The 12,148-nt window shown below is 46.3% G+C and overlaps 1 protein-coding gene across 3 annotated transcripts in view; it reads right to left on the bottom strand.

The window, feature by feature from the left end:
• LOC141272051 (uncharacterized) overlaps positions 1–10,230 on the bottom strand; it is a 73,459-nt gene extending 63,229 nt beyond the window's left edge. For 2 of the 3 annotated variants that reach the window (XM_073682343.1, XM_073682340.1), the window contains exons 1-6: positions 10,127–10,230; positions 4,687–4,763; positions 4,257–4,402; positions 3,948–4,127; positions 3,742–3,865; positions 3,566–3,663 (exon numbers count right to left, since the gene is read on the bottom strand). In XM_073682343.1, the coding sequence (XP_073538444.1) occupies positions 3,566–3,663; positions 3,742–3,865; positions 3,948–4,127; positions 4,257–4,334 (480 nt within the window). In that variant the 5' untranslated portion in view covers positions 4,335–4,402; positions 4,687–4,763; positions 10,127–10,230. The remainder of the gene's footprint in view (positions 1–3,565; positions 3,664–3,741; positions 3,866–3,947; positions 4,128–4,256; positions 4,403–4,686; positions 4,764–10,126) is intronic. The other variant, XM_073682341.1, reaches the window with a different exon arrangement.
• Positions 10,231–12,148: the final 1,918 nt, after the last annotated feature.

The raw sequence follows: 12,148 nt of genomic DNA on the forward strand, positions 1-12,148 counted from the left end.
ATCCGAGGACTATGAAGGATGAGGAAGCAAGAAACATTACTGCCATATTATTGTTGTAAAGGAATGGAAGATGCTGGTATCACCTGAAATGTATTGCTGCATGACAAAGGTATATTTCTGATGCTGCAGGATTTACTGTTATTACATGACACTTGTGAAAAGTGTTGCAACTAGATGGTTAATGCTATGGTTTATTGTAATCCCTATATGTGAAAAATATGTGAGTTACAGCTAGGCAGAGAAGAGTTACAGAGGGTCAGCCCTGCAGCTGGGTAGGGGAAAGTTTCAGAGAGTTAGCCCTGCAGCTGAACAGGGGAGTTAAAAAGGGTCACCGCTGTAGCTGGGCATGGGAGAGTAACAGATGGTCCGACCTGCAGCTGGGCAGGGGAGAGTTACAGATGGTCAGCCCTGCAGCTGGGCAGGAGAGAGTTACAGAGGTTCATCAATGCATCTAGGCAGGGGAGAGTTACAGAAGGTCAGCACTGCAGCTGGGTATGGGAGAGTTACAGAGGGTCAGCCCTGCAGTTGGGCAGGGGAGAATTACAGGTCAGCCCTGCAGCTGAGCAGGGGGGAGTTGCATAGGTTCATCACTGCATCTAGGCAGAGTAGAATTAAAGAGGGTCATCCCTGCAGCTGGGCAGGAGAGTTATAGAGGGTCAGCCCTGCAGCTGGGCAGGAGAGTTACAGAAAGAGTCAGCCCTGCAGCTGGGCAGGCAAGAGTTACAGAAGGTCAGCTCTGCAGCTGGGCAGGGGATAGTTACAGAGGGTCAGCCCTGCAGCTGGACAGGGGAGAGTTACAGAGGGTCAGCCCTGCAGTTAGGCAGGGGAGAGTTACAGAGGGTCAGCCCTGCAGTTAGGCAGGGGAGAGTTACAGAGGGTCAGCCCTGCAGTTGGGCAGGGGAGAGTTACAGAGGGTCAGCTCTGCAGTTGGGCAGGGGAGAGTTACAGAAGGTCAGCCCTGCAGCTAGGCAGGGGAGAGTTAGAGAGGGTCAGCACTGCAGCTGGACAGGGGAGAGTTACAGAGGGTCAGCCCTGCAGTTAGGCAGGGGAGAGTTACAGAGGGTCAGCCCTGCAGTTAGGCAGGGGAGAGTTACAGAGGGTCAGCCCTGCAGTTGGGCAGGGGAGAGTTACAGAGGGTCAGCTCTGCAGTTGGGCAGGGGAGAGTTACAGAAGGTCAGCCCTGCAGCTAGGCAGGGGAGAGTTACATAGGTTCATCACTGCATCTAGGCAGAGTAGAGTTAAAGAGGGTCAACCCTGCACCTGGGCAGGAGAGTTAGAGAGTCAGCCCTGCAGTTAGGCAGAGGACAGTTACAGAGGGTCAGTCCTGCAGCTGGGCAGGGGAGAATTACAAAAGGTCAGCCCTGCAGCTGGGCAGGTGAGAGTTACAGAGGGTCAGCCCTGCATCTAGGCAGGAGAGAATTACAGAGGGTCATCGCTGCATCTAGGCAGAGGAGTGTGAAAGAGGGTCAGCCATGCAGCTGGACAGGAGAGTTACAGAAAGAGTCAGCCCTGCAGCTGGGCAGGCAAGAGTTACAGAAGGTTATCACTGCAGCTGGGCAGGGGATAGTTACAGAAGGTCATCACTGCATCTGGACAGGGGAGAGTTACAGAGGGTCAACCCTGCAGCTGCGCAGGCAAGAGTTACAGAGGGTCAGCACTGCAGCTGGGCAGGGGAGAGTTACAGAGGGTCAGCCCTGCAGCTGGGCAGGGGAGATTTACAGAGGGTCAGCCCTGCAGCTGGGCAGGGGAGAGTAACAGAGGGTCAGCCCTGCAGCTGGGCAGGGGAGAGTTACAGAGGGTCAGCCCTGCAGCTGGACAGGGGAAAGTTACAGAGGGTCAGTCCTGCAGCTGGGCAGAGGAGAGTTACTGATGGTCAGCCCTGCAGCTGGGCAGGAGAGAGTTACAGAGGGTCAGCCCCGCAGATGAGCAGAGAAGAGTTACAGAGGGTCAACCCTGCAGCTGGGCAGGGGAGAGTTACAGACGGTCAGCCCTGCAGCTGGGCAGGGGAGAGTTACAGAGGGTCAGCCCTACAGCTGGGCAGGGGACAGTTACAGAGGGTCAGCCCAGCAGCTAGGCAGGAGAGAGTTACAGAGGGTCAGCCCTGCAGCAGGGCAGGGGAGAGTTACAGAGGGTCAGCCCTGCAGCTGGGCAGGGGAGAGTTACAGAGGGTCAGCCCTGCAGCTGGGCAGGGGACAGTTACAGAGGGTCAGCCCAGCAGCTAGGCAGGAGAGAATTACAGAGGGTCAGCCCTGCAGCAGGGCAGGGGAGAGTTACAGAGGGTCAGCCCTGCAGTTAGGCAGGGGAGAGTTACAGAGGGTCAGCCCTGCAGCTGGGCAGGAGAGAGTTACAGAGGGTCAGCCCTGCAGCTGGGCAGGAGAGAGTTACAGAGGGTCAGCCCTGCAGCTGGGCAGGGGAGAGTTACAGAGGGTCAGCCCCACAGCTGGGCAGGGGAGAGTTACACAGGGTCAGCCCAGCAGCTGGGCAGGAGAGAGTTACAGAGGGTCAGCCCAGCAGCTGGGCAGGAGAGAGTTACAGAGGGTCAGCCCAGCAGCTGGGCAGGGGACAGTTACAGAGGGTCAGCCCTGCAGCTGGGCAGGAGAGAGTTACAGAGGGTCAGCCCTGCAGCTGGGCAGGGGGGTTACAGAAGGTCAGCCCAGCAGCTGGGCAGGGGAGAGTTACAGAGGGTCAGCCCTGCAGCTGGGCAGGAGAGAGTTACAGAGGGTCAGCCCTGCAGCTGGGCAGGAGAGAGTTACAGAGGGTCAGCCCCACAGCTGGGCAGGGGAGAGTTACCGAGGGTCAGCCCTGCAGCTGGGCAGGGGAGAGTTACAGAGGGTCAGCCCTGCAGCTGGGCAGGAGAGAGTTACAGAGGGTCAGCCCTGCAGCTTAGGATATCTGATGAGATGTTTCTAGGTGGTTCACTGTTTAGTCATAGCTCCCAACCATTACGGATTCAGCTTGACTGTCTCGATTTGACGGCTTAGTCCCGCTGTCCCAGCACATCAGGGTTTTTGTCCCGCCTTCTATTATTCACCTCTCTCCAATGTCTTTATCGCTCCATAGCTCCTCCTCCTCAGGGGGTGGGGCTACATCTCTGCTGAGTGCACAAATTAAATTATTCACACTTCTATCCTTGTGTCATGATAAGTGCATCCAAACACATTAGTATTCATCTGCAATTTGCATAACCGTGCACCACCTGTTCTAAGAACAATTCTTGATGTCTTCGTTGATGAGTTGCTTATATCCACAAGATCTGATATTACTAATGTTTTTCTTTTATCACTAATAATTTATTATTGCATGTAAAAAACCCATAATCTAGCAACAATGACATTGTGTGAACTTGTTCAGATTGCTTAATCTTCACATTCTGAAAACTGATCATTTAATTTTATACTGCATGCCAGGGTCATGTGTCTAATAAGTTTCAGTTGGGAAAGGTTCAGTATTTCTAATAAATAAGCCGTTTAGTGTATAATACTGGTGAATAAAACAAGACTGAACACAAGACCTTCACAGCCGTCTACACATCATAGATATCTCATGACACCTTCTCTCCATCTACCTGATGATCCTGAGGAACATTGCGATCTTCTTGTTTACAGTCCTGTGGAAGACGAGGATGGAGACATCTCTCTGGTGTTGTCCTCTTACTGGATAGAACTGGAGGAAACACATATAGACAATGAATTAATTTTTTACATACAGAATAGGCCGTAGGTATTTAGTTCTGTCTATTACCTGGTGATGTGAGAGGCTGGGGAACCTCCATTATGACGTCCTTGTACAGATCTTTGTGTCCTTCTAAATATTCCCACTCCTCCATGGAGAAATAGACGGTGACATCCTGACACCTTATAGGAACCTGACACATACAATGATACCGTCATCCCCCGACCCCTTCATAGTGTTACTGTATAATGTCCCAGCATTCCCAGCAGTGTCACCTCTCCAGTCAGCAGCTCAATCATCTTGTAGGTGAGTTCTAGGATCTTCTGGTCATTGATGTCCTCATGTATCAGGGGGTGAGGTGGAGGCCCAGTGACTGGGCTCAGGGGTCTTCCCCATCCCTCAGATACAGGGACCTGACAGTGCTCACTACAGGTCTTCTTCACTACTGTGTAATCCTGGTTATGGAGAGACACATTAATAAATCTCACTACAGACATTTCCAGAGTCCTCACCTCTCCAGTTCTGTCCATCTGTTATTCCCATAGATAAGAATGATGTAATGTGACGTCATCAGAATCTCTCACCTCTCCAGTAAGCCGGAAGAGGATCTCTAGGGTAATATATAGTAACCTCTCCACCTTCTTGTCCCTGTCTATATCCATCCTTGAAGGGTCAATAGGAAAATGTTCTTATATAAAAACTCTCTGAGAGGATCCGATTTTGAAGAGACCTGAATGGGGAGAAGATGAGCAGATATAAAATCATAAAGATCCCATGTAAGAAATCTCTGGATTATGTTATCTGCTTCCCATGATCACTACAACCAGTCATGCAAAGTCCTGCCGCCAGTAGAACACAAAATCTGATTACAGTCACTGTCATGTGACTATATGTGGTCCACGTCACTCTACAGCTCAATCTCACACTCGCCCCTCCCTCAGGCTTCAGATTGAAAACAGGACTCACCCCCAACCAGTCCACACACCAAACAAGCTCAAAGTTGACACTACTTACCGAAAGGGAGACAGATCCCAGTTCAAATTAGAGTCTGCTGTTTTCAATCAATGAGATGGCAATCAGGTGTGAGGGACCTGTTTTATTTAAAGAACAGGGATCTATCAGAGTTTTATCTTCACAATACATGTTTGTGGAAGAGTATCGTGACACGAATATAAGAGATTTCTCAGAAGAGTTGTTGAGGCCCATCAGGTTGTAGAAGTTTAGCAAATCATTTTTAACCAGTTGGGACATTAACAATCCAAAGTCAGAAAGATTATGTATGAATGTTGACATTCAAGAACATTTTTACCCTATCGTAGTAGTCAATCAACAAATATCACTCAAAAAAACGAGGCGCATAACAGTTGGTCAGGTCATAAAGAAATCCAAGGTAACCTCTAAGAAACTAAAAACCTCTCTCACATTAGCTAATGGTAATGTTCTTGAGCCAACTATGAGGATTTTTTTTTGTTAGAAAGGTTAAAAGTTGATCAGCAATTTCTAATTTTTCCAACAAAATTAAAAAAAAACTTTTTTTATATGACAGAAAAAAAGTGACACAATTCTAAAAACAGCACCCCTCAAAACCACATTCAAAGAGTTTATGAACCCTTCAGGGTCCTGCTTTACAGGAATGAAATCAGTGTGGAACTATAAATGAACATTTTACTTTTTCCCAGAAAAATTTTGTTTTAGCCCCAATTGTTTTATTTTCACAAGGATAACATGACAAAATGGACCACAAAATTTGTTGTGCAATTTCTCTTGAGTATGCGGATAGCCCATTTCTGGTGGAAAACTACTGTTTGGGAGCACAATAGGGCTCGGAAGGGTAGGAGCACCGCTTGACTTTTTTGAACGCAAAAATGTCTCGCATTAAGAGCGGATGTCATGTCGCATTTGGAGAGCCCCTGATGTGCTTGAACAGAGGAAACCCCTCCAAGCGACCCCATTTTGGAAACTAGACCCCTCAAGGAATTTATCTAGACGTGTGGTGAGCACTTTGAACCCACAGTTATGTCACACAATTTTACAACTTTGAATTGTGAAAATTAAAAAAAAATATTTTTCCCACAAAAATATTCTTTAGCCCCAATTTTTTTCATTTTCATAAGGCTAACAGGAGAAAATGGAACCCAAAATTGGTTGTGCAATTTCTCCTGAGTGCATTTTCAGGTGCAGTGAGCATTTTTAACCATCAAGCAATTCACAGAATTGTATAACATTTGGGTGAGTCAATGGAAAACTACCATTTTTTCCACTAAAATGTTACTTTGGCCTGAAGTTTTACATTTTCAAAAGGGATAATAGGGGAAAATGGCCCACAAAGAGTATGTTACACAATTTCTCCTGAGTATGCCAATACCTCAATATGTGGTTGAAAACTACTTTAGAAGCACAGTGCAAAGCTCAGAAGGGAAGGAGTGCCATATTGTAGTACACATTTTGCTGGAATGGTTTGAGGGTGCCATGTCCCATTGGCAGAACCCCTGAGGTCCCAGAACAGCAGAGCCCTCCCCATAAGAGACCTCATTTTACAAACTACACCTCTAAATGAATCCATCTAGGGGTGCAGTGATCATATTGACACCATAGCTGTGTCACAGAATTTGATACAATTGGCAGTAAAGAAAAAATAATTACATTTTTACCACAGATTTTACATTTTCACAAGGGGAAATAAGTAAAAATGGCACCAAACTTTGTCACACAATTTCTGCTGAACGTGGAAATACCCCATATATGGCTGTACAGTATTGCTTGGCTACACGGCGAGACTCGGGAGGGATGCAGCGCTAGTGACGATTTGACTCCATGCATGTTTTCCAGAAACAAGCAGCAGTAGATGTTGCTGAATGAAAACTGCAAATCTGCCATTGTAGTGCCCATACATTGTAGAGCCCAGTATGTTGTAGCGCCCAGTACATTATGGCCAGCTTGTGCTTCTGGAGACACACACCCGTAAATTAGACGAGCTCTCATCGCTACAGAAATGCCAAACATGTGGATGCTAAATTTGGTTTAGGCACACTGTGGGGCTCAGAAGGGAGAAGGCAATTTGGGAGCGCAAAATTTGCTGAATTTCTTTTGGGGGGCGAGGAGCCATTTCACTTTTCCAGTAACGTGGAAGCCCCCTATATTTTCGTTTACAGATATTAGAACTGAGTGGGAACTAGCTTTTTTGTGGATTGATTTGAAGCTTTTGTTGGGAACATTTTGGTTCACATTTATACTGCGCTCCTCGCTGAGCACTTATATAGGGGTTTCCATCTAAATCTCTGACTGACGTGATTCAGATGAAACCCCCGAGGTATCCGTTCACTATTATGAGGCAGAAGAGTTACTCTGGACCCCATTGGGTTATGTTAATCATTTTCCTTCTATTCAGAAGAGTACAAACTTTTGTGTTTTCATTAGCTGTAAGCCATAATCATCAACATGAACAGAAATAAACACTTGAAATAGATCACTCTGCTTGTAATGACTCTATATATATAGGAGTTTCACTTTTTGTATTGAAGAACTCAAATAAATTAACTTTTTGATGATATTCTAATTTAGTGAGATGCAGGGCTGTGAAGTCAGAGTCGTGGAGTCGATGTCCATTTTGGTGGAGTCACAGTAGGTATAAAATGGACCGACTCCGACTCCTAAAATATATAATAAATTGAGTACAGTAGTTCAATGCAGTTTGTCTGGAATATTTTTTCATAAGAATTTGGGAAAGTTATGAAATGTCCTATAAATGTCTGTCATATTCCTGATCTAAGGGTCTAGACTTTTAGCTGAGATGAATCTGTGCTACAGTAAATTTATCACTTAAACATGAGCCATGTATGAGGGAGTCGGAGTCGTGGAGTCGGTGTTATGGAAATTGAGGAGTTGGAGTCAGAGGTTTGACTTACCGACTCCACAGCTCTGGTGAGATGCACCTGTATGTTTAATAAGTATTAGGTTAGGTACCCATCAGAGAAAGATCACCTTGCTGTGGTTTATGGGATGTCATGAATTGGCCAATTTATGCGCTAAGAACCTTACCTTCATTTTTGTAAGTACATTCTATTTAGCAATAATGCAAATCAGATCTCATGTATTCAGTGTTTGCATATATCCTGGCCCTTAAACAGTGCGGCTGTGCTCTGTTTTTGGACTTTATTCTTGAGGTCAGTGCGATTACAGCAATACCAGATTTATTTATTTTTTATGTTTGGCTGCTGTCACACACTAAAAGATACTTTTTATTTTGCAAAAACTTGTTTTTGCATCGCCATATTTTTTCTATATTTCTGCTGACAGAGTCATGTGAAGGCTTGTTTTTTGCGGGACGAGTTGACGTTTTTATTGGCACCACTTTTGGTCACATTACATTTTTTGATCACTTTCTATTCCAATTTTTGGGAGGCAGAATAAACAAAAACCAACAATTCAGGAACTAGGCTTTTTTTTTTGTCGTTCCACGTTGATAAGGCAGCTTTATTGTTCAGGTCGCTGCGATTACAGTGATACCACATTTATATGATTTTTGTATGTTTTGGTACTTTTACACAATGAAAACTATTTTATAGAAAAATAATTATTTTTGCATTGTTGTATTCCGAGAGCAATCATTTTTTAATTTCTCTGCTGATGGAGCTGTATGGCAGCTTGTTTTTTTGCAGGACAAGACAACGTTTTCAGAGGTACCATTTTTATTTACATTCATCTTCTTAATTGTCTTTTATTCCACTTTTTGCTTGGCGGTAAGATGAAAAAGCATTGTTTTTTAATTATTTTTTTTACGGTGTTCACTGAGGGGGTTAACTAGTGCGACTGTTTTATAGGTTGGGTCGTTACAGTCGTGGCAGTACCAAATATGTGTACATTTTTATGCTTTGGGGTTTTTTTTGCATAAAAATACGTATTTATTGGTATAATATTTTTTTCGTATTATTATTTTGTGATTTTTACTATTACTATTATATTTTTACTATTTTTTTATTTTCTTACTTAGTCCCTCTATGGGACTTTCACTTTTTGAAGTCTGATTGCTGGTATAATGCATTGCAATGATTTATACTTGTCAGTGCTAGACTGACTGAAGCCTCTTAGACTGTGCTCTGAGCATGGTCTAACAAGCTTGCCGTAGCCTGATGAACCAGATGGCATCATGACGGGTAACAATGGCAACGATCGGGCAATTATTATTAGTATTATTTATTTATATAGCGCCATTGATTCCATGGTGCTGTACATAAGAAGGGGTTACATACCAAATACAGATATCACTTACAGTAAACAAACTAACAATGATAGACTGGTACAGAGGGAAGAGGACCCTGCCCTTGCGGGTTTACATTCTGCAATCATTAAGATGTTGTGGGGGTGCTGATCGGAGGGGAGAGGGAGCCCCCTCCCCCTCCCTGCCTTCTAAATGCTGCGATTGATATCGATCGCAGAATTTAGAGGTTTAAAATGCCAGAGGAGGTGCAGGCACCACTCTTGGCAGTTAGGCTGTGTGCCCACGTAGTGTTTTTCAAGCGTTTATGCTGCGGAATTTCCGCAGCATAAACGCTTGTTAAACGCTAGGTAATCCGCACCCCATGGTCCCCAAGGGGATTCCGCATGTTCTATGCACATGCTGCGGATTTTTCCGCTGCGGATTTTTCCGCAGCGTTTATGCTGCGTACAAAAATCCGCAGCATGTCATTTAATTTTGCGGAACTCCCGCCATTGACTTGCATTGAGACGCACAGAAACCGCGACTGTACATTTTTACAAGCGGTTTCTATGCGTCTCTATGTGCGGATGGTACCCAGTTCTGGAGGAGAGGAGACTCTCATCCAGACCTGGGTACCATTGTACCTGTAAAAAAAGAATAAAATAACAAATAAAGTTTATACTCACCTGTCCGGCGTCTTCTCTCTGAATGCCAGCAGCGCTGAAGGACCTTCGGTGACGTCACAGTCATGTGACCGCAGGCCCTTCACCGCTCTGTCTCGCGATATGCCGGCAGCCGGGAACCAGCCAGGAAGCAGCGCTGCAGCCACGCCGGGGCCTCGGGGGTGAGTATAGCTTTGTTTTAATTTTTACGGTTCACACTGTATAAATCCATGCTGTTTGCATGGATTTATACAGTGAGACCTAGTTGTCAAGCACTTTCCAAGTGATGCTATCGCCTGGAAAGTGCTTGTCAATCTGCATGCGGAAACGTATGTGAACCCGCATGTGAATCCGCATGTATTCTGCAGGAAAAACGCATGCACATTCTGCATGCGTTTTTTTCTGCCAGGGAGATGCAGAAATGCTGCAGAAATTTTCTGCTTCATTTCTGCATCGTGGGCACATAGCCTTAGAGCCGGGTCTCAGCTGTCATGTAAGCTGAACACCTGTCAGTTATCGCTTGGGCCTAGTCATCCTTCAGCCCATTAGGGTTTAGTCCTGTTCCCCCATCACACACTCCCTGCTCCCTCATTACCTCTCACCAGTGCAGACGGCTTCTCTCACATGGAGCCACCATCCTACACTACCTGTAAAATGGAGACTGGCTCCTCCCCTCCATGTGGCTGATCACATGACTGTGACATCATCACAGGTCCTGTAAGCACAGAACAGCCATATATCTAGTGTTGTGTAGAGATTTTAGTGGCTCCTATAAGGCTCCTTCCAGCAGCTCCACTGCAGAAGGCTAAGTGCTGAGGTCGCAAGGGCTTAAGTGACGAGTGCAGTTGCTGGAGCAAGTTCCTCACAGGAGCCTCCAATGTAGACGGCTCAGCACTGACAGGACTAGAATTGTTGGCGACTGAATGCTGAGGTGACGAGGACTAAGGTGATGGGTCCTGAAGCGACAAGCCCTGTGGTGACAGGCCTTGAGGTGACAGGCCCTAAGGTGACGGGTCCTGAGGCGACGAGCCCTGTGGTGACAGGCCTTGAGGTGACGGGCCCTAAGGTGACGGGTCCTGAAGAGACGAGCCCTGTGGTGACAGGCCTTGAGGTGACGGGCCCTAAGGTGACGGGTCCTGAGGCGATGAGCCCTGTGGTGACAGGCCTTGAGGTGACAGGCCCTAAGGTGACGGGTCCTGAGGCGACGAGCCCTGTGGTGACAGGCCTTGAGGTGATGGACCCTGAGTTGATGGGCCCTGAGGCGACAGACCCTGAGGTGACGGGCCCTAAGGTGACAGGGGCTGAGGTGAGGAGCCCTGAGGTGACAAGTGCAGTTGCACTCCAATGTAGACGGTTCATCACTGACAGGACTAGAATGGAGATGATTTCAGGATCCTCACTGACTCCATCCTAATGTCCTCATTACAGGACGGGCTACAATGGAGTCACTGCAGGGAAGAGTCGGGGTTAGAATGAGGCGCAAGAATAATGAGATTATAGGGGGATATTTTTCTTGAATAGGAAATAAGTTATAGATATATGATATGTACACACTGGCTTCATCAATGTAACGATTTCATGGCTTTTTGATACTCTTTTTTTTGGATATTGTTCAAGTTTTTGATGGAGTAAGCATCAAAAATTGTTCATGAATTATTCTTTACGCTCATATTTTTATGTATTTGTATACGGCCAACAAATTCCTTTTTTAGCTAAAATTAGCATTTTCCTTATCACTTTTTGTAATATAATTTCCACACAGCCCTGATTATTCAGTTTTGCTAGATTTAGACTTTCCCGTATCGTTTCGGCGAGCACCAACATTTTGAAGAGTGGGCGGAGCTACGTGGGAAGACATCACCCTCTTCCCTTCACTGCCCCCCAGCATTCAACTCCACTCAGCACCCCATCATGTATCATCACCCCCTTTCTTGCACAGTCCCTCAGAATGCAGCCCCATGCAAGTAACATCACCATTTTTCTGCACAGCCCTCCACAAGTGACACAGCCTCCAGCATGCAGTGCTACGCTAGTGATATCATCCCTTTCCGCACACGGCCCCCCAGCATGCAAGTCCACACAAATATCATTCCTTCACCGCACAGACACCAAGCATGCAGCCCCATTTAAGTAACATCACTCTCTTCTCCACACAGGCATCCAGCACGCAGCTCCATGTGAGTAACATCAACCCTTTCCCCTCACAGCTACGTGGCATGCAGCCTTCACTGCGCAAAACCCATCATGCAGCCCCACACGAGTGACATCACTCTCTTCCCTTTCACAGCCCCCAGTATGCAATCCAATGTGAATAACATCACCCTCCTCTCTGTGCAGCCACACAGCATGCAGCCCCATGTGAGTGACATTACCTTCTTTACTACACAGCCCCACGAAAGTAACATCACTACATTCACAGCATAGCTTCCAGCATGCAATGCCATGCATCTGACATTATCCCCTTCACCACGCACCCACCCAGCATGCAGCCTCACGAGAGTGACATTACCCTCTTCACTAGAGATGAGCGAACCAAGCAAGGTTCGGATCGGAAAACTTCCCGATGTTCACCGAACAGTTCATCGAACATATCTGAAACCCATTGAATTCAATGGAA

Source organism: Phyllobates terribilis, unplaced genomic scaffold, assembly GCF_046119375.1.
Source record: "Phyllobates terribilis strain yellow unplaced genomic scaffold, ASM4611937v1 Scaffold_5__5_contigs__length_657084704, whole genome shotgun sequence".
NCBI lineage: Eukaryota > Metazoa > Chordata > Amphibia > Anura > Dendrobatidae > Phyllobates > Phyllobates terribilis.